The 25,416-nt window shown below is 41.6% G+C and overlaps 1 protein-coding gene and 2 long non-coding RNA genes across 6 annotated transcripts in view; 2 read left to right on the top strand and 1 right to left on the bottom strand.

The window, feature by feature from the left end:
• Nucleotides 1-3,898, bottom strand: part of RAB3GAP2 (RAB3 GTPase activating non-catalytic protein subunit 2) — a 99,272-nt gene extending 95,374 nt beyond the window's left edge. For 2 of the 3 annotated variants that reach the window (XR_013374271.1, XM_077887191.1), the window contains exon 1: nt 3,651-3,897. Coding sequence is in view for 2 of the 3 variants with exons in the window: in XM_077887191.1 (XP_077743317.1) it covers nt 3,651-3,765 (115 nt within the window). In the remaining variant the exon portion in view is untranslated. Of the gene's footprint in view, nt 1-3,650 lie in introns of all 3 variants that reach the window. The other variant, XM_077887192.1, reaches the window with a different exon arrangement.
• Nucleotides 3,616-10,107, top strand: LOC144307388 (uncharacterized). Its single transcript, XR_013374272.1, has 2 exons — nt 3,616-4,508; nt 9,932-10,107. It is a non-coding gene; the product is annotated as an uncharacterized LOC144307388 (long non-coding RNA).
• Nucleotides 10,108-10,383: 276 nt separating this feature from the next.
• Nucleotides 10,384-21,582, top strand: LOC144307389 (uncharacterized). Of its 2 annotated transcripts, none has more exons than XR_013374273.1 (3): nt 10,384-11,605; nt 16,649-16,735; nt 19,981-21,582. It is a non-coding gene; the product is annotated as an uncharacterized LOC144307389 (long non-coding RNA). The 2 variants fall into 2 exon arrangements; XR_013374274.1 differs by lacking the exon at nt 10,384-11,605 and adding an exon at nt 12,870-12,959.
• The last annotated feature ends 3,834 nt before the right edge of the window (nt 21,583-25,416 follow it).

The raw sequence follows: 25,416 nt of genomic DNA, 5'->3' as shown, positions 1-25,416 counted from the left end.
GGGTGGGGGCAGGGAGAAAGACCAGCAGCGATTATGGAAATCCATAGCCCTAGTCATCCCAAGAATTCCAACAAAATTATCAACAGTAGGACGGCATATTTTGATTATCTTTACTTGTAAATCAAAGCACTATTTTAGCTGTAAAATATCAGTTTGGCAAAGGGGCTCCCTGGTTAAGATGTTCTTTCTCCATTTATTTTCTACTTGAATTGATGATAGCCCCAATAACGCTAACATACACAAACCTCAGAATTTGAATTAAAAGGGTGATAAATTAAATCACACTTGTACACCTATAAGCATATTGCAAATAATCCAGATGCTTGGTGGTATGACTACGTATCTCCAACTGCCTGGATTGAGCTCCTATCGTTAGACTAGCCTTCACTGTGTGACCTTGAACAATTATTCAACCTGTATGTGCCTAAATTTTAGCATCTATAATTACGTCATACACTATGGTATGCACTGGCCACATCCGGCTATTGACACACTTGGCAGATTTTAATTAATTTAAGCTCAAATTAAGTAAAATTAAAAATTCAGTTCCTTAGTAGCACTTGTTACATTTCAAGGGCTCAACAACCAGATGTGGCTAGAGGCTACCATACTGGATAGCACAGACCTAGTAATAAAAATAAGACAATATGGCTGGGAGTAACGAATGTGATCAAGGGAGCAGGAACAACTATGTTAGATTAGGTGATCAGAAAAGGCCTCCATGAGATGTTGGCATTTGAGGGGAGACTCGACTAACAAGATGCAGCTAGAATGCAAAGATCTGCATACAGCATCCAAAGCAGAGATAAGAGCAAGGGCAAAGGCCTCAAACACAAATAAGCCTGACTGGTTTAACAACCAACTGTGTGTGAAGCACAAAAAATAAGGGGAGAGTAGTATGAGTTGCAAGAAGTGGCAGGAGGCAGGACCTCAAGGGCCTTTAAAACAATATAAGAACTTTGGAACTTCTATTAAGTGCAATACAGAGAGTTATAAAGGGGCATGTTATGACCTAAATTGCCTTTATTTTTTTTTTTTAATTTTTATTTATTTATGCTAGTCACACAGAGAGAAAGAGAGAGAGGCAGAGACACAGGCAGAGGGAGAAGCAGGCTCCATGCACCGGGAGCCCGATGTGGGATTCGATCCCGGGTCTCCAGGATCGCGCCCTGGGCCAAAGGCAGGCACCAAACCGCTAGCCACCCGGGATCCCATGTTATGACCTAAATTGCCTTTAAATGTTCATTCCGTTTTTGAGAAATAATTACAAGAAACCAAGAGTGGAGGCTGGAAGATCTATATAAGAGGCCTGGTGCCATTGCCCATGTAAACGAAGAGCAGGGGAGTGGCAGGGGGATAGAGAAAACCTGTTGTTTCCTCTACATCCTCTGTCCTATATCTATTATCCTTCACACCTGGCTCCTTGAAAAAGTCAACTTTTTTTTTTTATCTCCTCAATAGCCTGTAAATATGCTTTCTGCCTCCACCAATGCACAGAGACTGTCCTAAGGCCCCAGTCACCTCCACCTTCCTAAAACCAGTGGGCACTTTTGCACCCTTACCTCAGCCGACCTCAGCTGCATCTGCAGCTGCTGACCGCTCTTCCCCTTCATCAAATCCTCTCCTCTCTCCACTCCTGGGCATTGCTCTCACCTGGTTTTCCTCTCTTTCTCAGGTTTCTTCCCATAACCTCTACACGACTCTTATACACCAGGCTTCTCTAAGGGTGCATATCCAGTACTCACTTCTCTGCATAATCTTTGAGACTGAACTGACACTTTTGGCTGGCAACTCCCAAACATACACCTCTGGCCGGGGATCCTTACTAAGTTTTAGACCTCTAGGTCTAGTGTTTGACTGGACCCCTCACTTTGACATACCACAAACATCTCACATGCAAAAGGGTCCAAATATCTCCTTCACCCTCTCTCATTAAACACCCTTGCCCAAGCCAAAGGCATTCTCAACTCTCTCACTCATCAGCTAGGACCCATCACCAGATCTTCACGAGATCCTGTACAGATTCTATCTCCTTGATAGCTTTCCAACCCATCTCTTCCTCTCAAGTCCTGCTGAAGCTACCTGAGTTCTGGCTCACGTCGCTTTTTGAGGGACTGCAACACCCTCCCCCCCTCCAATTTCCCTGCTTCCCATCTCACCACACCGCGACCAAAGTACCTAACAGGTATCCAAACACTTTGATGAATAGAAGTACAAACCTGCCCATGTCCTTTCTCTGCTGAGAAGCCTTTCTAAGACATCCCACTGCTTCCACAGGCTTCTTGTGATCAAACACCTTTATAGCCGCAGCTCTCCCACATCCTCCTCTTCAGCCAAGCGGCAATTCTTAGTTTTCTAAATGTCACGTCATCTCAGGCCTCTCTTCCTCGGCACATTCTATCACGTGTCCCCGTGTATCTAACCAACCACTACTTCAAAGGTGGGCTTGAGTATTGCCACTGCAAGGAGTGTCTGCTAATGCCAGATACGTATACATATATGTACAGGTGTGTATATACACATATATATGTATGTATATACATATGTGTGTATATACGTATGCATGCATATACATGTGTATGTGTGTGCATATATACATATATATGTGTGTATATATGTGTGTGTATATATATCACACGGAATGGTCGCTGTTAATTTGTCCCAGTAAACTTTAGCTCCATGAGGGCAGAGACCACCAACCTCATTTGATCTGCAGCCCTACTTGATGGGCACAGATTTGGGGTCTTCTACTCACAGGGCACGGAGCATATCCGGTGGACCTCTCCTCACCATCCCGCTACAGCACAAAGCGACAGCACCGTACCACAGAACCGAGTATCCTTCAGGTGGGAGATGCGAAGAAGAAACCAATAAACTGCACAACGCACACCCCTTCCACAGGGGAAATGTGGAAGATTCTGAGAAACTAAGCCATATCTCATACAGCAGACTTGGGGGGTTTGATGCTACCTGGGCTGGGGCTTGTTTAACACGCTTTTGATGATAATCACAGGTGGCAGGCGTCTCGTCTCCCTAAAGGAAATCAACTTTTCCGGGCCCTCGCACCGTAATTTTGGTTCCTGCTCTAGATTCGCGCTCACTTCCTGGCAGGTTTTCCTTATTTGGGAGACGCTTACTCACCACCTCAGGAGTCACTCAATTGTCAATCGTTTATTCTGTACATCTGCATGGGGTGGGGGGAGGGGGGGGAGGGGAAGGGGCTGGAAGACGGGAGACCGGGCGGTGAGCAACACTTTCTCGGGAGGGAGGGCGACACAAGGCCCCAGTCCCAGGCTCGGAGCGGGGAGGCGGAGGCTGCACCGGGGGCAGCGCTGACAGCTGGCAAGGCTCGGGAGCGAGGATGCGACCGCGGGGCCGGCGGGCCGGAGCGGGGCGGGGGGAGGGGCGGGGAGCGGGGTCGGCAGAGGCGACCGGAAGCGCGGCGCGGTTCTGACCCGAGGGCGAGCGGCTGAGGAGAAGGCTGGGCGACAGGAGGACGACACGGACGCCGCCAGGGCGGACGGAGCCGTAGGACGAGGAGGGCCGGGGATCCCCGCGCGGGGGGACGAGGGGCCCCGCGCCCGCCGAGCAGTGGCCGCGGCGGGGCGGGGCGGGGCGGGGGACGGGAGCGGCAGGCGGGGGGCACTTACTGGGGTCCCTCCGCACGGCGCCGCTGGGGGTCTCCTCCCGCAGGTGAGGGAAGAGGAAGTCCCGGGCGGCCTGGAGGTCCTGGAAGTAGCAGAACTGGACAATGGAGCAAGCCATGGCTCCGGGAACCCCGGCCGGGCGCCCACCTCGCCTCACCTCACCGCGCCCTGCCGCTGCCCCCCCGCCGCCCCTCGGCTCCCACAGCCGAGCCCGCACTGCCTCTCGCCGCGCAGGGGCGGGGACTCCAAACCGGAAGCTGTCAGCGCGCGCCGGCCCGCCGCCCCGAGGAGCTGCGCACGCGCGGGCCGACCCAGGCGCCCCCGGGGGGGCGGGGCGGGGCGGGCGGGGCCCGAGTCACGTGACCGGCGGCGGCCGCCCGGGGAGCCCGCGTCGACGTGGAGGCTGCGCGCCTGCACCCGGGAACGAGCCCTGATCGTCGTTCTGGCTTTGAGCCGCGGGTGACCTCATGGGACGTCGTGCACGCCAGCCCTGGAGTCGTTTGGCGCCGTCCTGCTGCTCGGGAGACGGAGCCCGGTTACGGAGTCGCGCAAGCATCGGAGTTTGCAGCGGTGACGTCCTCGTCTGGAAATGAGCTCCGGTCGGACCGACTCCTCCCTGCTCCCGCTGTGAATCCCCGTAGTACTCTGCACGCCCCGCTGTAGTACGCGGTGTGCTGCGGTGTCTTCAGGTCTTCGACGTTCAGTTGGCTTCTCATTCATGCCGACGTTCTTGCCTCCATTCAGCAACTGTTGGTTGCTGGTGTTTCCTACGCCCGCCGCGCGAGGCGCTGAGTACGAAGCAGAGAATAAAAGAGACGAGATACTTTGTTCCCACGGAGCCAGAATGTCAGGAGCAGACAGGTAGTAAGCGGCTAATTACTCCTCTCTTTTAGCTGAAATCGTTGACAATGCCAGGAAGGGAAGAAGTACAGAGTGTTGAGACCGGACGAGACAGGGGACCCTTACCTGGTGGCGTTTTTTTTTGTTGGGGTGCAGGTGGAGGGCTGCCACTGCCAGAATCAGGAACGGGCTCTGCTGTAGACACCTGGGGGTTGGGACCTCGTTCAACTCCTCTTTACGTCCCCACTATCCAGCCTTAGGACCTGGCAGGTCCTGCTTCGTAAATAGTTACCGAAGGAGTAAATGGAACGGAGTGTCTACCTAAAGTCAATAGAGTGGCCCGCTTCTTTTACAAGGCACTTTATTTAAAAAAAAAAAAAAAGATTATTTATTTGTTCATGAGAGATAGAGAGAGAGAGAGGCAGAGACACAGGCAGAGGGAGAAGCAGGCCCCATGCAGGGAGCCCCACGTGGGACTCGATCCCCGGTCTTCAGGATCACACCCTGGGCTGAAGGCAGGTGCTCAACCGCTGAACCACCCAGGTGTCCCTAGCACTCTATATTCTATAAAGTATTTCTCCGTACATTGGTTGGGTAGTCACAATGCCATCTTGAAACACTGTGTCTCATCTCACTTTTTAATTTTTTTTTAAGATTTTAATTTATTCATGAGAGACACGCAGAGAGAGAGAGAGAGAGAGAGAGAGGCAGAAGGAGAAGCAGATGGGTACTCATCCCAGGACCTCAGGATCACGACCTGGGCTAAAGGCAGACGCTCAACCACTGAGCCACCCAGGTGCCCCTCTCGTTTCTTAAATAGATTTACCTAAGTGTCACCGAGAAGACTTGAAGTACATTTACGTTATTTTTTCTAAAACCAAAAGGGAATGATTTTAATGTTAGCGCAAAGCACCGTAGGCGCTCCCATGCTTCCCGAAACCACTTCCCAAAGTCATCATCCACTTTGTATGACAGAAAATGGGAGGAAAATTAGTGGAGGGCAAATAGATGAAGTCCAGAGCATTCATGTCTGTCAGGCCTCTGTACACACGGAGTCCTAATAATATAATTTAGTGCCCAGGTTCCTACTCCATTAATTCCTTTTTCTAGAGTAGACTGGTTTTCACAAATTAGATGATCTCTGTTATCAGGTTAACAGGGATCACCTGTAAAATACATGGTTGGATTAAATGTGCTATAAAGTTCCTTAAGCGTCAGTGACCTATAATTCTGTGATGCAAGCTTGCAGAAAAGGCAAGCTTTCGATGCTTCTGTTTCCTATCCAGAAAAAAAAAAAATGCATGCTTCCTCAGATCATCCCGTCCTGGTAATTAAACCCCCAAAATATGGCACCAGTACCAAACTAGAATAAGGTTTAAATTTATATTCCTAGCTTTAGAGGGTGAACAAAGAACACGTGATACTTTTTGGAAGGATACTATGTCGTTCCCTGAAAACCATTCAAGTTCCTATTCAGGTAAATGCATTTTGTGGAAGAAACTGCCCTCGGCTGATTCAGCTGGCCTTTGTTCTGCCGTGAGGCATTCATATATCTCCTGTGTTGTGGCCATTGAATTTCATTACTGCAGGGTTTCAATGGCGAAGTCCCTGACTTCCTTCCAAGTGGTATTGAAAAGGCTCATTCATGAGTGTTTTGAAGGACTTTAGATACCCTTCACAGAAATTACAACACTTTCATGAACTGAACTCTTCCCCCAGGAAGTTGTAAAGCTGCAGGGAGATGCCTCTGGAGCTCTGCTGCCATGGTTTCTGAGAGTGTGGGAGGGTTGTGTTAGACAGTGAACATCACTAACCACACAGTCACAAGGAAGCACATTGCAGAAAATGTGCAGGCTTTACACGTCCCAGAATAGATCCTGTCTCTCTGAGGTATGAGTTCAGAAGCTGGGAAAAGCACCAAAATAATCCAAATTTTGTGACCAAAATAATCACAGGGGGTGCTAAATGAACTCCCTAGAATCCATTATTGTGAGAGCGCTGGTAACTGTTGTTAAGACAGAGGTGCTTCCTGAACATGGTCAGCAGCAGGTCCTTGCCCATCTTTAACAGCAGCCTGAATCTGCAGGTGCTGGGATCCAGGATGGGAGGCAAAGCATAAAGGAAAGAGTAGTGGTCCTGGAGTCGGGAGACCGTGGGTCTATCTCAGAGAGACCACAAATAAATCACATGAACTTGGGCAATGCATGTCATCTTCCAGGGCCTTTGTGTTTTCATCGACAAAATGAAGAGAATGGACTCTAAAGTCTGTCTCAGGGATGCGTGGTTCTCATAAGAAACTGAGAGGGAAAAGGTCTCAGAGTTGGAGTTGCTTAGAAGGAGGAATTTAGGTAGGTGCCCCAATAAGAGGCATGGGTGGACAGGAGTGAATGTGAGAGCACTGAGCATCTCTTAAGTGGAATGAAGGAGAGCGGGGAATGATGATAAATGGACACTGAAAGCTTACCTCCTTGTGCAGAAGGCCACTCTTGAACTGAAGCGTGAGCAGAAGCTAGGGCTAAACTAGTTTTTACTCAATAAACATCTGCAGCAGAAAACATCTTATTATACTGAAGGTGATGTGAGCATAGTGAGGTGATAAGCACCAGGCCTCCAGAGACTTCCTACCTAACCGGGAAACAACCACAAATGACTCTAACAAAAAGCAGAGTGTGATGACTGATGTGGATGACTTTTGGTACTCCTAAAGGGCTGTGGCAGAAAAAAGGAGAAATCAAGTTTGATTGGTAGGCTTGTCCTGTGGAAACGGAGTGGTGAGGAAGAGGTATGAAAGCTGATAAACAGATTGTTCCAGATTATGGGGAATCTCAATGTCCCCATACTACAATCTGAATTTTATTCTATATACAAGGGGTAGCCAATTGAAGATATTTTTAGAAGAGGTAGGACATGATGAGTAGCAGTATGTGGCATGGTTAAAGAGAGAAACCACCTCAAGATCGCATTAAAATATTCTAAATGAGAAATAGTGACAGTGGAAAGTCAATTCAGCTCTAGAGGCCAAATCAGTGGATTTTTAGTATATGATTAGATACAGGGAGTAGGGAGGGAAGATGAGAGGCAAAATGACTGATGTTCAAGCGTATTGTTTGGGCAGCCTGGGTGGCTCAGTCTTTAAGGGTCTGCCTTCAGCTCAGGATGTGATCCTGGAGTCCTGGGATCGAATCCCACATCAGGTTCCCTGCATGGAGCCTGCTTCTCACTCTGCCTGTGTCTGTGTGTGTCTCTTATAAATAAATAAAATCTTTTTTTTTTTTTTAAAGTACATTGTGTAAAGAACTATGGAGATGGCAGTGGCATGTCAGCCACCAAAGGAGAACCTCCTAGGAATGGATTTGGGGGCCAACAGGAATTGGATGAATGCAGTATTGGATTGTTAAATTTGTAGTGCCTATGGAAGAGCTATGTTTAAAAAAAAAAAAGTGTTTTTTTTTGTGTGGTTTTTTTTGTTTGTTTTGTTTTGTTTTTTTTAAATAAGCAGAAGTTAGAAATACAGGATTAGAGAGTCCTGAGATAGACCTACCAATGGAAGCCATCTGCAGAAGTTAAACTGAAGGACAGGGATTAAAAGTGCCACTGGACTCCACGGGGAGAGAAAGATTGGTAGCCCAGGAAACAACCTAGAAGAGCTGCTTTTTAAAGGGCAATAGAGGAAGAGCTCTAGTAAAGCAGACTGGAAAAAACAAAGAAGTAAACCATATATAGTAGGACTATGTCACAGAGGCTAAGGGAGGCAGAAGAAAATTTCGTGACCAGATGATTTTATTGTGTTGAGTTCAATAAAGAATTTGAAGGGAGTGAAAGCTAAGAAGAGGTGATTGCATTTAGGGGGTAGGAAGTCACCAGTGATTATCCAGCTTATAGAACAGCAAACTCTGTTTCCTTGGCAGAGATTACCAACTTCAGAGGTAGCTTATTTTTCTAACAGCCACAGGGGCTTAGTTACTTCATCTCTTTGTCTCTAACTCTGGCTAAAGGAGAAACTTTTTATAGAGAAAAAGCAGCTTTCTTTTTACTGGGATTTAACAATTATGGAAAGAAGAACCAACTTCACTAAGCTTTAAGTGTTCTATTGCTTGTTTGAATGTAAGGAAAGATACTTCTGTTTTCAGTATTTTCCAATATTTACATTGGGCCAAAATCTACCTTATAATGGCATAAGAGAAGATATTAACATAGTTAGCTAAAAAAGGTAGGTACTGGTGCACCTGGGTGGCTCAGTGGTTGAGCGTCTGCCTTCTGCTCAGGTCATGATCCCAGGGTCCTGGGATCAAGTCCCACATCAGGCTCCCTGCAGGGAGCCTACTTCTACCTCTGCTTATGTCTCTGACTCTCTATCTCTCACTTTCTCTCTCTCTCTCTCTGTCTCTCATGAATAAATAAAGTCTTTTTTAAAAATGTAGGTACCATAATGTTTTTAAATCTCGCTCTTCATGTGTGTGTATCATTCATAACTTTTTAAAGATAAAATTGGCATATAATGTTAGTTTCAGGTGTACAATAGGGTGACTCAATATTTGTGTATGTTGCACAATGATCATTTCTTTTTTTATTCTTTTATTTTTTTCACAATGATCATTTCAAGTCTAGTTCATATCTGTCATGATACATAGTTTTTTTCTTGTGATAAGAACTTTTAAGATCTACTCCCTTATCAACATTCAAATAAGCAACACAGTATTATTAACTATAGTCATGATGCTGTGTATTACATTCCCCTGACTTACTTATTTTATGAACAGAAGTTTTACTTTTTGACCTTTTCACCCATTTCGCTCACACCCCACACACCTCCCATCTCTGGCAGCCACCAATCTGTTATCTCTCTGTGAGCTTGATTTTGTTTTTGTTTTAATTCCATCTATAAGTTTCCATCTTCTTGACCCTAATGCATTTAGGACTTGCCTGCTAAATAAGCGACCATCTTTATTTTTTTTTAAGGTTTTATTTATTTATTCATGAGACGCAGAGAGAGAGGCAGAGACATAGGCAGAGAGAGAAGCAGGCTCCATGCGGGGAGACCGATGTGGGACTCAGTCAGTCCCAGGACTACATGATCACGCCCTGAGCTGAAGGCAGGTGCTCAACTGCTGAGCCATGCAGGCGTCCTGCCACCATCTTTAAAACAATGAGAATGGGCATTTGTGGAAAAGATTATCCATTTCCTTTTTTCTCTTTTCTGAGAGAACTATTATTGGAGCAACTAAGTGCCGAGATTTAAAAACAAATCTCTCTGGTTCCTCAGTCTGGTCCTCAGACTCCCCAATCTCTCTGGACTCTGAATGTATCCATATGACTGAATTCTGGCCAATGAGATGGAGCACAAATTGTTGGAAGGAAATTCCAGAAAGTTTACCTGAAAGAGGAACAAACAGCTAAGAAAACCCCTTTTGGTCTTTCCTTCTCCTTTTCTGTTTCTTTCATAGGATGTGACATTATGGCTGTAACTCCAGCACCAATTTCAGACAAATGAAGAGACCTCAACTATGGCTGAGCATGAGGATAGGATCTTGGGTCTCTGTTTTGTGAAGCCGCTGTGTCATGCTTAAACAGCCACATCTGGATTTCTTTTACATGAGAAAATAAATCTTTATGTGTTTCAGCTACGTTATTTTGGGTTTTCTATTATTGTAGCAGAACCTAATTTTGACACAGTACGACCTAAATAACCAAGAGGAACTCTTCATGAAGGAAGCTTGTTCTGTCCCATATGCCTTATTTAAATAAAAACATTTTCATTTCTCTGAGACTCTTTCTCTAGAAGAGTTCAGAAGACATTAGACCGACTACCTGGACATTTTGAGTTGTTTAAATACTCTTGGTTTCATTTGGGCATGAAAAATATATCTTAGATGACCAAATATTTCTTGTATTTTTTTTTTTTTTAGGCACAACTGAAACAATTCCTTAAAAGGTTCTATGAAATAAAGAAATATCCCCAGGGTTATTGAGTAGCTGAGTTAAAAGTTCCAACCAGTGATTTTCATAAGGGAAAAACAAGAGCGGGTCAACAAAAGGACAAATCGTAGGAAGGACCTGGTACCCTAAGTCCAGGGACCTGGGACCCCAAACCCAGAAAGCCATCACATTGGGATTTATGAACTCAGCTGAGACTGACATCTTTCTTCACTGGACTTTCCCAACCCTGACTCACCCTTTCCTTACAGGTTTCCCAAATCTTAGGTTCAATGAAGCAGCATCCTCCCGGCCCCTTCCCTCCCCTTTGATCACTTTGTAACTAGATATTTTACTAGCTTCTTCTTAGCTTTCTCCTCTGCTCCAGTTCCTTCTTCAAAGTTGCTGTTATTCCAGGCCCCTTTCTTTCTGTTAATAGTATTTCTTCTTCTGTTGGTGGATCATTTAATAACAAAAAGACTAAAAATATCCTTGGGGCGCCTGGCTGGCTCAGTCAGTAGAGCTCAAGCCCGACGTGGGAGGTAGAGATTACTTAATACATAAAAGGCTTTCAAAATTAAAAAATTAAATCAGAGCGCCTGGATGGTTCAGTGGGTTAAGCGTCCGACTCTTGGTTTGCTCAGGTCATGATCTCAAGGTCATTAGATCAAGCCCCACATTGGGCTCCTTGCTCAGCAACATGTCTGCTGGAGAGTCTCTTTCTCTCTTCCTCTGCCCCTTCCCCTCTTACACAACACGTTCTCTCTCAAATTATCTAATTAATTAATAAATTAAATTAAAATATTTTTTCTCCCCTTGTTCATCAGCCAGTCACCAAATTCTACTGATTTAGGGTCCAAAATTTCTCTCAGATTGAGCCCTCTTGTTTCCATCCTCATCTCCATCTCCGGAATCCAGACCTTCATGGCCACTTGCCTGAACTGTTTTCATAGCCCTCTGATTCCTCTTCCTTCTGATTCTGGTGCCTTCCCTCCCCAATCATTCTACACATTGCTGCCAGAATTATCTTCCTGACAGTGTGACTTCTGTAAATCTTTGATACAGTGTCACTTGTTTAATGTGTTCATTTAAGGGCCATCTTATAGGTGCTCATTAGGTACTAGGAGTAACTGGAGGCCCTGTGGACATAAATATAAAGAAGACCCAGTGCTGGTGGAGATGGTGGCTTACCAAGACATAAACAGGTAAAAATGCGACAAAGGTGCACAGCCGGAGATGATACCACAGCTTTGGGATTTGGAAAAGTATATTTGTAGGTAACATCTGAGCTGAGTCTTAAGAGCAAAATAGGTTTTAGCTGGCTGATGATGGTGGAAAGGGAGAAGGGAGGAAGTAACCTGAGCAAAGGAAACATCACCAAAGGCTTGGGAGCAGCAATGACGTGTGTGTACAGAGAAACACAAGAAGCTGTTTCTAGAAGGTGAAGTGTGACACCATGGTCAGAGGCAAATCCAGAGAGGTGGACTGTGTGAACTTAAATGTCCACAGATTTCATTTCCTCCAGAAATTCAGGGCTAATCAATATTGCTTAGTTCACTTAAAGGTGAGAAAGGTCTCCTTTTGTTTATCTTCATGAATACCACTTTTCACATCTTGTCTGCAGTCTAAAGGGCTGCAGGGAGGGGAGAGGATTTTGTAGGTTGGGAATCACAATGTGTTAATCCGGCCTAGCTCCACCTGACCTGCTTGACGATTCCCACTAGAAGCTAGATTTGTGTTGTATGTTGGCTTTCTGTTCCTCGTTGGTAAAGCTTTCCCAAACTACTAGAGTTCATGGTTGAGGAACTTCCCCTTACGTGTTCAGTGAAGCATTCCCCTCTTTCAGGTCCTTCTATTTCTCCTCCTTACATTTACTGGCATTAGGAGACCCAGTGTCTCATTCTTCTTGATGTAGTTTTGTTCCATTAGGTGTTGTCAGTGAGAAGCATCCTTCCAGCAGCCACTGATTTGATTGATACTTGCATCTTTCAAATCTTTTTACAAATCCAATCCTTACCACTATCCTAATTAGTTGAGTATTTTGATCTCAGCCATGCTCCATTCTTCTCTTGCTTACACGAAATGGCACCTGGAAGATTTGAGGCCATTCAGGACTATAGACCTGCATAGAAGTATGCTGGAACATTCTAAAGTAGTTAATTACTGAACACCTGCTATATGCTGCTCCTTTACCCGGTACACTTTGAAATCCTTTAAAACTCAGCTCAGTTCTCACCTCCTTGGTGAAAGACCTGATTTCCTCAGGCAAAAATCAGTCTCTTTGAACCCCATAGCTTTTTATCTGCCTATCTATTATAAAGCGTAGCACATTGCATTATATGGTTAACTGTTTGCATTTCTGTCTCCCCCACTAGATGGTGATGTCCTCAAGGACAGGGATTATGACCTGTTTACCTTTGTGACATTCATTTATTCACTCATTCAATACATTTAAAAAAGTACCTACTAGGTATCAGGAGCTAAACACACACACACAACTCATACTCAGTACACAACAGAGACATGTCTATGCTAGTAGATAATAGACTCCAATGAGAGGTAAATAAACAGGCAATTATAACTCCGTTTTGAAAATGCAATGTTGAACATACAGAGGAGCACATAAAAAGGGCACCTCACTTTAAGAATCAGAGAAGGCTTCCTGGAGGAAGTATCCTCTAAACTGAGGTCAGAAAGATTGAGTAGGTGTTAGATATAAAGTGGATGGAGGATAGGATGGGAACAAGGAGGGCAAAGTATTCCGAGGCACACAGGAAATAGCTCAAAACCCAAGAGGAGAAGACATAGTGTATGCTGAGATTGAATATCCTGTAGCCTGTCTAGAGCTAAGAGGAAAATGTCAAAGCTGGAGATGTAAAGGAGGCAATATCATAACAGACTCAAAGATAGGTACTACAGTTTATTAAAATTTGTTTCTTTCTCCAGTGCCTCGCAAAGTACTTGACTAATAAGTAGCTGGCTAATAAACATCTGTGGAAGAGAGAAAGAAGGAATGGCTCAGCACTCCAGTGGGTGGTATATAAATGACATGAAATGCAGATCCTGTCTGCCCTCAGGGCTATTGAGAGACAAGACATATCTGTCAAAATATGTAAATAAAAACGGGCCCCTTTGATTGAATACCAAAAGAGAGCAATGCAGGCAAACATGGTTAACTCTGGAGAGATTGCTGTCACCAGGACTTGTCAGGGAAGCCTGCATCAAGAGGATGAGGTCTGAACTACATCTGTAAGATAAGTATGGTTTAAGCAGGAAGAAATGAAAAAACAGATTTTGACATTTTACTTCATGGAGGTGAGAGGTAAGGTGAAGGAGGAAGAGAATCCCTTTTAAACTATTCTTGGTTCCTCTTCCTATCAACTTCTGTTTAATGAAGAGGTGTTTTGAGAACATCAGCATGTTTGCTAGAGAGATCTGACTGCATAGAGCACGAGACTCTGTCTAGAAAGACCTGTTCATGGAATCAGAGCCCAAGAGACTCATGTTCATACACTTGACCCAAAGTGAATATACTCTTTAGTATGGATGTATGTTCTGAAAAAAAAAAAAAAAAAAAAAACAGTACAGAAATACAAAATATGTTCAGTGTTAATTGTTCAACTAAAATAAAACCATTTTCCAAAAAGGATCAATTTTGCTTTACAAAAGCAACCAATACCCTACAAATTTGAAGCAATAATTAACCAAGAAAATTCTAGAGCAACAAGTCTGTGGATAGTTTCTTGAGCCCGTGTAATGGAATTTAACTTCTACTATCCTGGCTAAGTCTTCTATTAGCTGTGCTGGCATTTTTGCCTGTTGTCTTATAAACGCATTCCAGTTACAGCTTGCATATCACAATTGGATATCTTTGATTTTTTTCCCCAATTTTAGTGCAGGAAGTAATTTTCTGTCAATGTAATGGTTTATATGTTATGAAATTAAAACTTATTTTCTCCTCATTTCTTTTCTGTTAAGCTTTAAAAAATTTCAGCATTCTTTTTCAGTCTTTGCTATTGTTTGCAACACTCCCAAATTTAGAATAATCCTTAAATTTTCTTATTGAGCATTTTTCCTCCTCCTCTCAGAAAATCCTTAAATTTTGCCCATCACATTCATGCTTTTTATTTATAGACTGTGACTTAAAAGTGTGAGTTCACTGTAGAATTTCAAAATGTACTTGTAGACAAATATACTGACCAGATTTATTATTTCCCTGCACATCCTTCTCTTAAGCAGGCTAGCCATACTGTTATATATTGCTTTATAATAATTTTAGCAGTTTTAAATCCTCCTGCCCAAGTCCATTTGAATTAATACTGAAAATAAAATTTTATAAGATATGATCATGAGATAAATTTTTTTTAAGATTTTTATTTATTTATTCATGAGAGACACAGAGAGAGAGAGAGTCAAAGACAGGCAGAGGGAGAAGCAGGCTCCATGCAGGGAGCCCAATACGGGACTGGATCCCGGGTCTCCAGGATCATGCCCTGGATTGAAGGTGGCGCTAAACCGCTGAGCCACCCGGGCTGCCCGCCCCCCAAATTTTTTTAATCATTAGTTAACATTTACTAACAGTGGTGTGTTGTACTCAAGCTGCTTTCTACTAGCGAGCCAGAGCTGATTAGAGTAAACTTGGAAGAAATTTGTAAACCATTGCTTTCAGCTTAGTGTCTTAAAATCTGCCACAATGAGAATTTGTACACCAGAGAAATCAGCAAACCCTACAAATTGGGATTTACTTTTTCTACCTCTACCAAAACCACTTGTTAGACTATATTTCACTGAATCTAAGATGTTGTTGCTTAAAAGCTGGACAATTATTTTATACATCACAAAGAATAAGAAACATTGTCAGTTAGACTATAACATAACCTTTTTTTTTTTTTTGGTAAAGTGTATTTCCCTTTCAAAGGTATTAAAATGTGGAAAAATATATCTTAGAATCAATGATATATGACAATGAGGTCTCACATATTTTCTACAATTAGAACATGAGACAAAGAAATTTCCTCAGTAGGCTCTGTCTATTGTGGAAATCGTAGTCTGGGGGATTTTGGACTGAATCAATACAAAAGAGATCTTTTTGGAATTATTTGATTACCTTCTTACCTAAATACTGTTACACTCTTAGTTTGTTTCTAATCTTTTGGAATAATGCACACATTTTCTTTTAAAAAAATGCAGCTAGCCTCATACTTTTCTATGATATTGTCAATAGTATTTTAAATGAATTAATTTCTTGACAATAACACTTGCATCTATACTTCAGTCTGCTAGTCAATTTATATAAAAATTATAACATGTTTATTACTGATTTCTTTTTTTAAAAGGTATATTTATTTGAGAGAGAGAGAGCACGAGTGCATAGGGAGGGGTAGAGGAAGAGGGAGGGAGAAATTTTAGCAGACTCCTCACTGAGCTCAGAGCCCGACAGGGGACTTGATCTCAGGACCCTGAGATCAAGACCTGAGCTGAAACCAAGAGTCTGACGCGCAACCAATTGCACCACCCAGGGGCCCCACTAATGATTTATTTCTTAATAATCATGCCCTTCCTCTCCTGCTGAGTTGCTTCTGAACTTAAAGGTTAATGAAACTGAAGCACATTTTAAAACTTTCTATGTGAGCCATGATAAGTTCTCTGTTCTTAACAGAAAAACAGTAACATGGAACTACATATATGGTTGTCTCTCTTGCCAGTTAGGTTATTTATATCTTATCAGAAAAAAGCCATTGTATTGATATATCTACCTGCTACTTAACAGGGCGAAACTTAATTGTGACATTGTAGGAAACCAATGATCAGGGAGTGTATAAATTACTCATTCACTAAACTCAAAATACAAATGGCCAGCAGATAATTTATGGTGACGATGTAAATGGCAAAAATGCTAGGAGATAACAAGCACTGGTTTTTAAAAGATCAAACATCAAAGCAAACTGCAGTGTTGAATCCATTTTGAAAACCACTTATTCTGAATAAATGTTATGTTTGAAAAGACAAAGAGCTGGATAATCACTTGTGAGCAGGAAAATAAATCATTTGTTGTTATAGAATTTGAAAAATCAACGCTATGACTTTTAGATTGTCCAGTAATTTCCTTTGCAGCTAGTAATTTTTAAAACATAGCTACAAAACAGTTTTGCTATTCCTACCGAATACTTGATGAGTGATGATTTATATAGAAAAGGAGTAAAAGCAAGGAGTGTTTCTTATGGAATTTATGCTTTGTGTAACTCTAGGAGTCTCACACATCATATGTGCTTTCACCATGAAGATAAGGAAACTATTTGCCAACCCTCGTTTAATCCGAAAGTAGACTCTGTGTGGTATGTGTCATAAGTGTCAATTATTAAAATTACTATCATTTATGTTGCTATGAAATGAATATAGATTTTATGTGTGGAAATGAGCCACCTGCATTTTATTTTTTAAAAACAGGTGTAATCTCATCTTGCATTTTACTAATTTAGCCATGTACCATGAATCCTTGAGCATCTGCTGTCATTCTATTTCCCTTTATCTATTCTGTTTCTCTCTCCATCTTCCATCATCACTGCATCTTCATACACTGTGTACTCTCTGAGTGCATGACTCTGTAGTATATGCAGCCATTCTTGCTAAATTATATTTCCTAAAAAATACTTACCCTTTGGAGAACAATATATTTTGTAAGGTATGACATTAAGCTCTGTAAACCTGACAAAATCCATTTTGAGATTTTTTTTTCCTAAAGAAATTAAATTTCGAAAGTGCTGAGATGTTAAGCAATGAATAAAACAAGGGAATAAATAATTCACTAATGTATTAATAAATATTTCAGTGCTGAATGGAGTCCTGGTTAATGCATGTTAATATCTTAGTAAGTGAAATTCTTTGAATGTTTTATATGTTACAACTTAAACTATTTAATATTACTAGTCATGGATCTGTAGATAAAATATTTAACAAAAGTCAGTAATGAATATGAAAAGGACACTTTACAGGTGTTTTAATAAATGAACTCCATAATAGTATAAGACATTCAAAGGCAAAGGTATGTATTTATCATCCTCTAAATCTGATTTTGTTGTTTTTACTTAAAATAGATTGTCGGGGTGAATTCTGAACACAAATATTAAGAGGCTCATTGCTATTTCAATGAGCTTATAGCCTCTCTTTATATTACATTTTTGTCCCTGAAATGTTGTCTTCAGAGATTTTTAAAGAATTTTTTAAAAAGATTTTATTTATTTATTTATTCATGAGAGACGCAGAGAGGCAGAGACACAGGCAGAAGGAGAGGCAGGCTCAATTCAGGGAGCCCGATGTGGGACTCGATCTCAGCACTCCATGATCATGCCCTAGGCCGAAGGCAGACGCTCAACTGCTGAGCCACCCAGGTGTCCCAGATGGATTTTTTTTTCCAGATGGATTTTTTAAAATACGAATTTTATTTTTACTACTTCAGCCTTAAGCAGTGCATTTTTAATAATTTGACATTATCCTGTAGGATGAAGAGTTTATTAGGGCTGCCAACTGCAAACTGTCCCTCTGATCAATGCACTGCACGTTAGTGATACTGCACACATGCTCACATTCAACGAGTTAAGTCTCTTAACCTCACAAACCTTTGTGTGCACAGAAGAATATAATTTTAGAAAGTGTTTTCTGGCAGGGCACTTTTGACATTTTGGCCCTGATAACTCCTTGTTGTGGAGACTGCCCTGTCCTGTATACTGTAGGATACTTAGAAATATCCTGGCCTTTTTTTTTTTTTTCTCTAAATTCAATGGCCAACATAGAATACATCATTAGTTTCAAATGTAGAGTTCAGTAACTCATCAGTTGCATATAATACCCAGTGCTCATCACATCCCATGCCCTCCTTAATACCCATCACCCAGTTATCCCATTTCCCCACCCACTTCCCCTCCAGCAACTCTCAGTTTCTCCCTATAGTTAAGAGGAAATATCCTGACTTTTGTATGCTACATGCCAGGAACTGTTCCTGTTCCTGTCCCACATTGTGATGACTAAATATATCTCCAAATATTGCCAAATGACCCCTAGGAAACAAAATCATCCCTTGTTGAGAACCACTGATTTTACAGTAATATGTTTTCTGGAAGGAAGTTAGGAATCATAACATAAAGTATCAAAAGTCCTTTACTATAACAGAAAGTGGCTAGTAATCTATAATGATTATTCCTGTAAAATCAACTTTATTGAAATGTATATTACATAGATTTTAATTGTACAGTTTGATGAGTTTTAACAAATATGTACATCCATGTTGCCTTGGCCCAGTCGAGATACAGAATGTTTCCAGGGTGCCTGGCTGGCTCAGTCCATGGAGCTTGTGAGTTTTGATCTCACAGTCGTGAGTTTGAGCCCCATATTGGGCATAGAGATTACTTTAAAATGTATAATATATATAGAGAGAACATTTCCATCATCTTAGAGAGTTTCATTTTGCTGCTTTGCTGTCAATCCTGGCCTGCACTAATCCAAGCCCTGGCCCAGAACAGCACTGACTTCTATAGTAATAAGGTAGTTTTGGCTGTTCTAGAACTTCCTATAAATGGAATAAAAAAGTATACACTCTTTTGTGTCTGACCTCTTTCACTCAACTAAATCTCTGTGAGATTTATCAATATTGTTGTATATATCAGAAATTTGTTCATTTTTATATCCATTTGGTTATATCCAATCTGTTTATTCACTCACCTGTTAATGGACTTGAGGTTGTTTTCAGTTTGGGTCTATCACAAACAAAACTTTTTTTGAACATTCATGTACAAGCCTTTGTGTAGACATATATTTTTTATATCTTTTAGGTAAACACCTAAAACTGGCATTGCCATATCAGAAGATAGTTGTATTATTACATTTAGAGACAGATGGTTATACCATTTTACACTCTTACCAAGAACACCTGAGAGTTCCAGTTGTTACACATTATCATGAACACTTGGTATTGTCAGTCATTTTAATTTTAGCTGTTTTCATGATTCTGTAGCGATATCTCGTCATGATTTTAATTTGCTTTTTTCCTGATAACTAATGAAGTTGAGTGTATTTTTATGGGCTGATAAGCCATCCATGCATCTTCCTTTGTGAAGTGTTTGCTTAAGGCTTTTACACATTTTCCAATTGGGTTACTTTCTTATTGAGTTGTGAAGAGTTCTTTATATTCTGGATACAAGCACTTCGTCATATGTGTGTATGGATATATATGTATATATATGTATGTACACATATATACAGTGAATACTTTATCTGGTCTCAGACTTTCTGAGACAGAACCACTATAAAGATTGCATTTAAAGGATCTCATTATTTGAAATAAGTCCTTCTGAGATTATTTTTATAAAGCAAACACCTAAACACAGGTTTATTCTATTTTCATATAAATGGTTCTTAAAGTTTGCATAATCCTAAATCATAGTAGTTACACATAAAAAAACTCCACTCATTCCTTAACACAACTACTAACAATTCTGTAATTGTAAATAATCAAAAATCTAAAAAGCAACACTTACTTTATCAAATGTTCTGAGGTGTTTCTCCTTTTTTTTTTTTTTTTTTTTAGATTTTTTGAAAATTTATTTATTTGTGAGAGACAGAAGGAGGCAGAGACACACAGGCAGAGAGAGAAGCAGGCTCCATGCAGGGAGCCTGATGCAGGACTCGATCCCAGGACTCCAGGATCACACCCGGGCCGAAGGCTGGCACTCAACCGCTGAGCCATCCAGGTGTCCCTGAGCTGCTTCTCTTGAAGAGATGTATATGTCTATGGCTCAATGTTAGGTAACTCGATAAACTGATATTAAGACGGTGGGGAGGAGTGATATAATCTCTGTAGTATAATATTATGTATATAATATAGTATAGTATTATATATACATATATTTTATGTATATACATATAAAATGTGAAGATATGATGATAATGTTGATGATGATGGAGAAAAAGCAGAAAATTCTTGCTATTCTTTAGAATTTCCCACCCCAGGGCATCTTGTATTTTAAGATACCATCCCATTTGTCAAAGGACATGCTGTATGTAGAAATGCTACTAGAGTTACCTGGGTTGGGCTCCAGAATCAGCCACCTCCAATTACAGTATTTCTTTTTTTTTTTTTTTAATTTCTTTATTTATTTATGATAGTCACAGAGAGAGACACAGAGAGAGAGAGAGGCAGAGACACAGGCAGAGGGAGAAGCAGGCTCCATGTACCAGGAGCCTGATGTGGGATTCGATCCCAGGTCTCCAGGATCACACCCTGGGCCAAAGGCAGGCGCCAAACCGCTGGGCCACCCAGGGATCTCTCCAATTACAGTATTTCTTAACTAGTCGGTAAACTTTCCAGGAATGGTATTGCATTTATCCAAGGAAACAAAGGAGTACATGGCAGTTAGCTTCTTTGGAGGGCCCTCAGAAAATGTGAAGCTTGGAGTAAATATAGACGGTCCTCAGCTTTAGGTGGTTCTACCCCCTACTGTTTGACATTTCTAGCATTCGGTAATTTCCCAGATGTTACCACTTTGTGCATTGAAAGGAAGGCTGAAGACAAATGAATTTGTGTCATTCTTCCACTCTCGATAATTGTGTCACTGCACTGCCTTGCTTCTGAGTGTCCCTCAGTGCCCACTGAGTGTTGTTCAAACTGCTTACGTGACAGGGTTTAAGAAAAAAGGTCCTGACACTGTGTCTGGCACACAGTAGGTCACAATAAATAGTAGTTCCCAACCTTGATCCCGGGGTGGTGGTAAATTTGGGGGGAGGATTTCTTCCACATAGAGCCAAGTCTACTCAGATAAGCTCTCTTGCTAAATCTCTATGCTGGAAGGTGCATTTGTTTTCAAACTACTTCCTTGCTAAGAGGGCACTCCGTTTAAAATCTTAGTTTTAGACTCTCTCTCTCTTTCTCAAATAAATAAATAAAATCTTTCAAAAGGGGGAAGGAGTGCCTGGGTGGCTCAGTTGGTTAAGTGTCTGCCTTTGGCTTAGGTCAGGATCCTGGGATCCAGCTCCATGTTGGGCTCCCTGCTCAGAGGGGAGCCTGCTTCTCCCTCTCTCTCTGCCCTTCCTCCCTTCTCCTTTGGCTCTTGCACACTCTCCCTCAAATAAATAAAATCTTTAAGATGATAGGTAGATAGATAGATAGATAGATAGATAGATAGATAGATAGATAGATATAGATAGATAGATAGATAGATAGATAGATAGATAGATAGATAGATAGATAATAAAATCTTAGTTTCCTTAGTGTCCTAAGATCTTAGGACAATCTCTGAGCCAAGCCCCCTACTGAACAAGCCCAAGGCATAATCATTTTCCAGGTGGACGCTGAAATCCCCCTGATTAACTGGGGCTGATTGACACTGCCTGCTGTCCCCGCAGAGCCAGCAAGCTCCTTTCTCTGTGGTCAGCTTCCCTTTCATTCCCAGCCCAAGCAATTTTCCTTTTGTTTTCATGCCCCCTCAACTATGACTTAACAGAGGATTTGTTATATTTTACCCAGCATTTTGAGATGAAAAGCTGAAAGATTGTTAGATACTTTTAGTCCTCCTTCCAGCAGGAAACAGAACTCTCTTAGTCTTTCTTTTTTTACGATTCAAATTTGACTTTTATTCAGAATAAAGCTTCGAGGTTTTTTTTTCCATTTTGAAGAAAAAAAATATAGTGAAAGTGCAAAGCATGAAAATCTGAATGCGAATGAAATCAGTGCATATATTTAAAAGGGATAGAGTCCTTGGCCTGCTTTTTGTATTAAGCAGTTTGCTCTAAGTGCTAAGGGACGCCTCATAACACAGTTGAAGAAAATGGATTTTTGCCTTCTGGGTTTGAGTCTTTGCCCTTCCTTTTATTCTTTATTTAACCCTGGATATGTAATTTATCCTAAGTGAGACTTCATTTTCACCTTTAACATAGGAGCAATGATACTTGTTTAACTCCCTTGTAGGGTTATTATGAGGGTCAAATAAAATAATGTGCAGTAGGTTACAGCTTTTTGTAGACTGTAGGGCATGTTGCAAATTACAGTTACTACCAGGCACTTTCAAGTGGTACTAGTGAATTACATTTGCTTTTATTCCTTGTGTTAAATGTTTCTGAGAATTATGGGTTGGGCCAACTCATTGGCTAATATAATCTTTTTATCTTTAAAAATTTTTTACAAATTCATTCATATACCTTAGAGAGACAGAGAGAGAGAGAGCAAGTGGAGGGAGGGGCAGAGAGAGAATCTCAAGCAGACCTCACTGAGCATGGAGGCCATCGAGTGTTTCCCATCTCATGATTCATGAGATGGTGACCTGAACTGAAACCAAATGTCAGACGCTCAACCAACTGAACCACCCAGGAAAACCCTGCTAATTTTTTTTTTGTTTTAATAAAGACAAAAGCTGGATTTAACTTTTCACCGAATACTATGATTAATTATGTTGAAAATCTTATTCTCTATATCCTAGATCGGGCTTATGATCCTAGATAGAATAAAATAGAATTCCTGAAGTTATAGGAAATAGGAATAGACATATACAGAAGTAGATAAATTGCTTAGCTTAATGGAAAAAGAGCCCCTTCCTTTTCTCACCCAAGAGCAAGGACTTCTATGTTGTGGGTTGTGTGCCATAATTTTTCTGACTTATCTTTTCTTACTAAATATTCTCACACTCTGGGCAAGATACACACCAAGGTAGTTGAGAATTTTGGCCACTGCTGTATAAATAGTAGAGTAGTAGTAGTATTTTTTTAAAAAAATAATTGTGGTAAAATAGACATGGCTCTCTGAGCCCCATACTATTGGGATTTTATGGAGGCATCCTCACATAGGCGTGATAGATTATTAACTCTATTTTCAGCCCCTCTTCCATCTCAACAGAGTGTGGGGTAGGGCTGAAAATGCCAACCTCCAATCATAACTTGGTCTTTCCAGTGACCAGTCCTCATCCAAGAGCCATCTAGGAGCCCAGCCAGAGTCGTTTATTTGAAAAAAAAGATGCCTTTATCGCCCAGGATGTTACAAGAGTTTCAGGAATCTTGTGTCAGGAACTGGGGGAAGAAACCAATGTATATATTTCTTATTATAAATCACAGGGGTAGTACTCCCAAAACTAAGCTTAAAGATCACTTCCTCAGGAAGACCTCTGATACCAAAGTCAAGGACTGTGTCCTCTGATATGAGCACAGAGAACACACTAGGTTTCTACTTTCTGGAACTTATTATATCAATATTTATATAATGTTTGTGTTATATATTAGAATATAAACTCCAGGAGGGCTGAAATTGTGACTCCTCTTATCTTCAGTGCTATAAATAACAATTAATGCCTAGAACACAGTGAATGTTCAATTAACATTTCTGGAATAAATGAGTTTTGATCAATAGCATTTGTGAGGCTAACCTCTCTCCCTCTCATTCTCTGTCTACAGAGATATTTACTCTTACTGAGTTTAATAAGCTATTACTTATAACCCAGTTTTTTTCCCCCTCACTCTTCTCTCTATGATCAGTTTCCTTTTCCCAACACCTACTGGTTGGACACATAGTGTCATGGTGAATGAATGGATGGTGGAGTGGCTACAACGTTGCCAGGCAGGAGAGAGGGCTCTCTTTTTGCACTTCTCAAGGGCTTCATCTGACAAAGCAATGATGTCCTCCTGCACCCAGAAGTTTGCATTTTGACCTTATTCCTAGGGAATGTGCCCATCAAACTGTGGAGGAAGTTGTTCCTTTCTTCAATACACTTGACCTCTTTTCCTACTTTAACTTAACCACTAGAGGGGGCAGTGACCTGCTCTGTTGGGGCACCGGAAATGTACCTGTAGAGTATGAGGGCTAGGTAGGTCTTGGTGATCTCCTGTGCCAACTCTTCCAGTTTTATAAGCAAATAGAGAGAAGAAGGGACTTGCCTAAGATTACAGAGTTGGTCAGTGACAAAACCCAGATCCCTTGTTTTCCCTTCTAGCATTCTTCATTGCAGCACACTGTCTCCTGCCCATACGTCCTTGGAGGATTCTTGCAGGGTCCACTGAGATAGATCAATTTTGACAAGGCTGATTAGCTCGCCAAGAATTCCTTGGACTGCCAGCATCATTATCCAAGTTTATTAATGGTCCATATCTATGCTTGTGGGCTGGAGGGAGGAGTAGCATGACATAATGGCAACCGTGTTGAATGCCAGCAGTTAGAAAAAACAAGATGTAGTGGATGGTTGGTGCTAGCTATTGTCTTTCTGTTACATAAGAGGGCAAGCTTTCTGTTACATATGAGGCTTATAACTACCCTTTCCATCCCTCGCCTGTTGTGGGTCAATAACCCAGGTCTGGCTAATCACAGCTTCATGTTCCTCCCAGATGCAGTGATGATTCAAGAGAGGATATGAAATCCAGCTGGGTCTATTAGGGTCCTACCCATGTCTTTAGGAGTTTGAAATCAAAGGAATAACTGTCATGTCTCAGGGGGCATGGTGCCAGAAGAATACAAAGTTGGATGACCGTGGACATCCCTCTAGTCAAATAGAGAAGACTTGCTACCAGAGGAGATTAAGAGAGTTAAGCATAGACCCAGAGATGAAAGCCATAGGGAGTAACAAATCCCAGTTTTAGTCCTTCAGCCCTGGCTCCTACAGATTCACAGGTTCCCTGAGTTACCCTACCTACATGAGCCTATTCCTGCTTTTTTGTTATTTAAAGGTAGTTTGGTTACATTTTTGTCACAGTGAAGAATTTTGACTAGCACAGAGACAGTTCAAACTTGGTGTACGGTAATAACACCATTCCTCTGACTTCCAAACTCAACATCAAGCCAGAGGTCCATCTTTCAAAACCAGACTCATGGGTGGATAGTGATTAGTCTAGTCTTAACATTTTTAAAATACTCCCTCACTGTTTTCTGTCCCGGTTAGCTCAACCAGGAAGCACATGTTGTTAGTGAGGCAAAGCACATGGGTCACATGGTTCAATTAGTCCTGTTTTGTCTATAACATAAGACTTACCCCTGAAAACATCCAGCTGTTTT

This window comes from Canis aureus, chromosome 38, assembly GCF_053574225.1.
Source record: "Canis aureus isolate CA01 chromosome 38, VMU_Caureus_v.1.0, whole genome shotgun sequence".
In the NCBI taxonomy this organism is placed as follows: Eukaryota; Metazoa; Chordata; class Mammalia; order Carnivora; family Canidae; genus Canis; species Canis aureus.
This window is presented reverse-complemented; position numbering and strand designations above follow the sequence as displayed.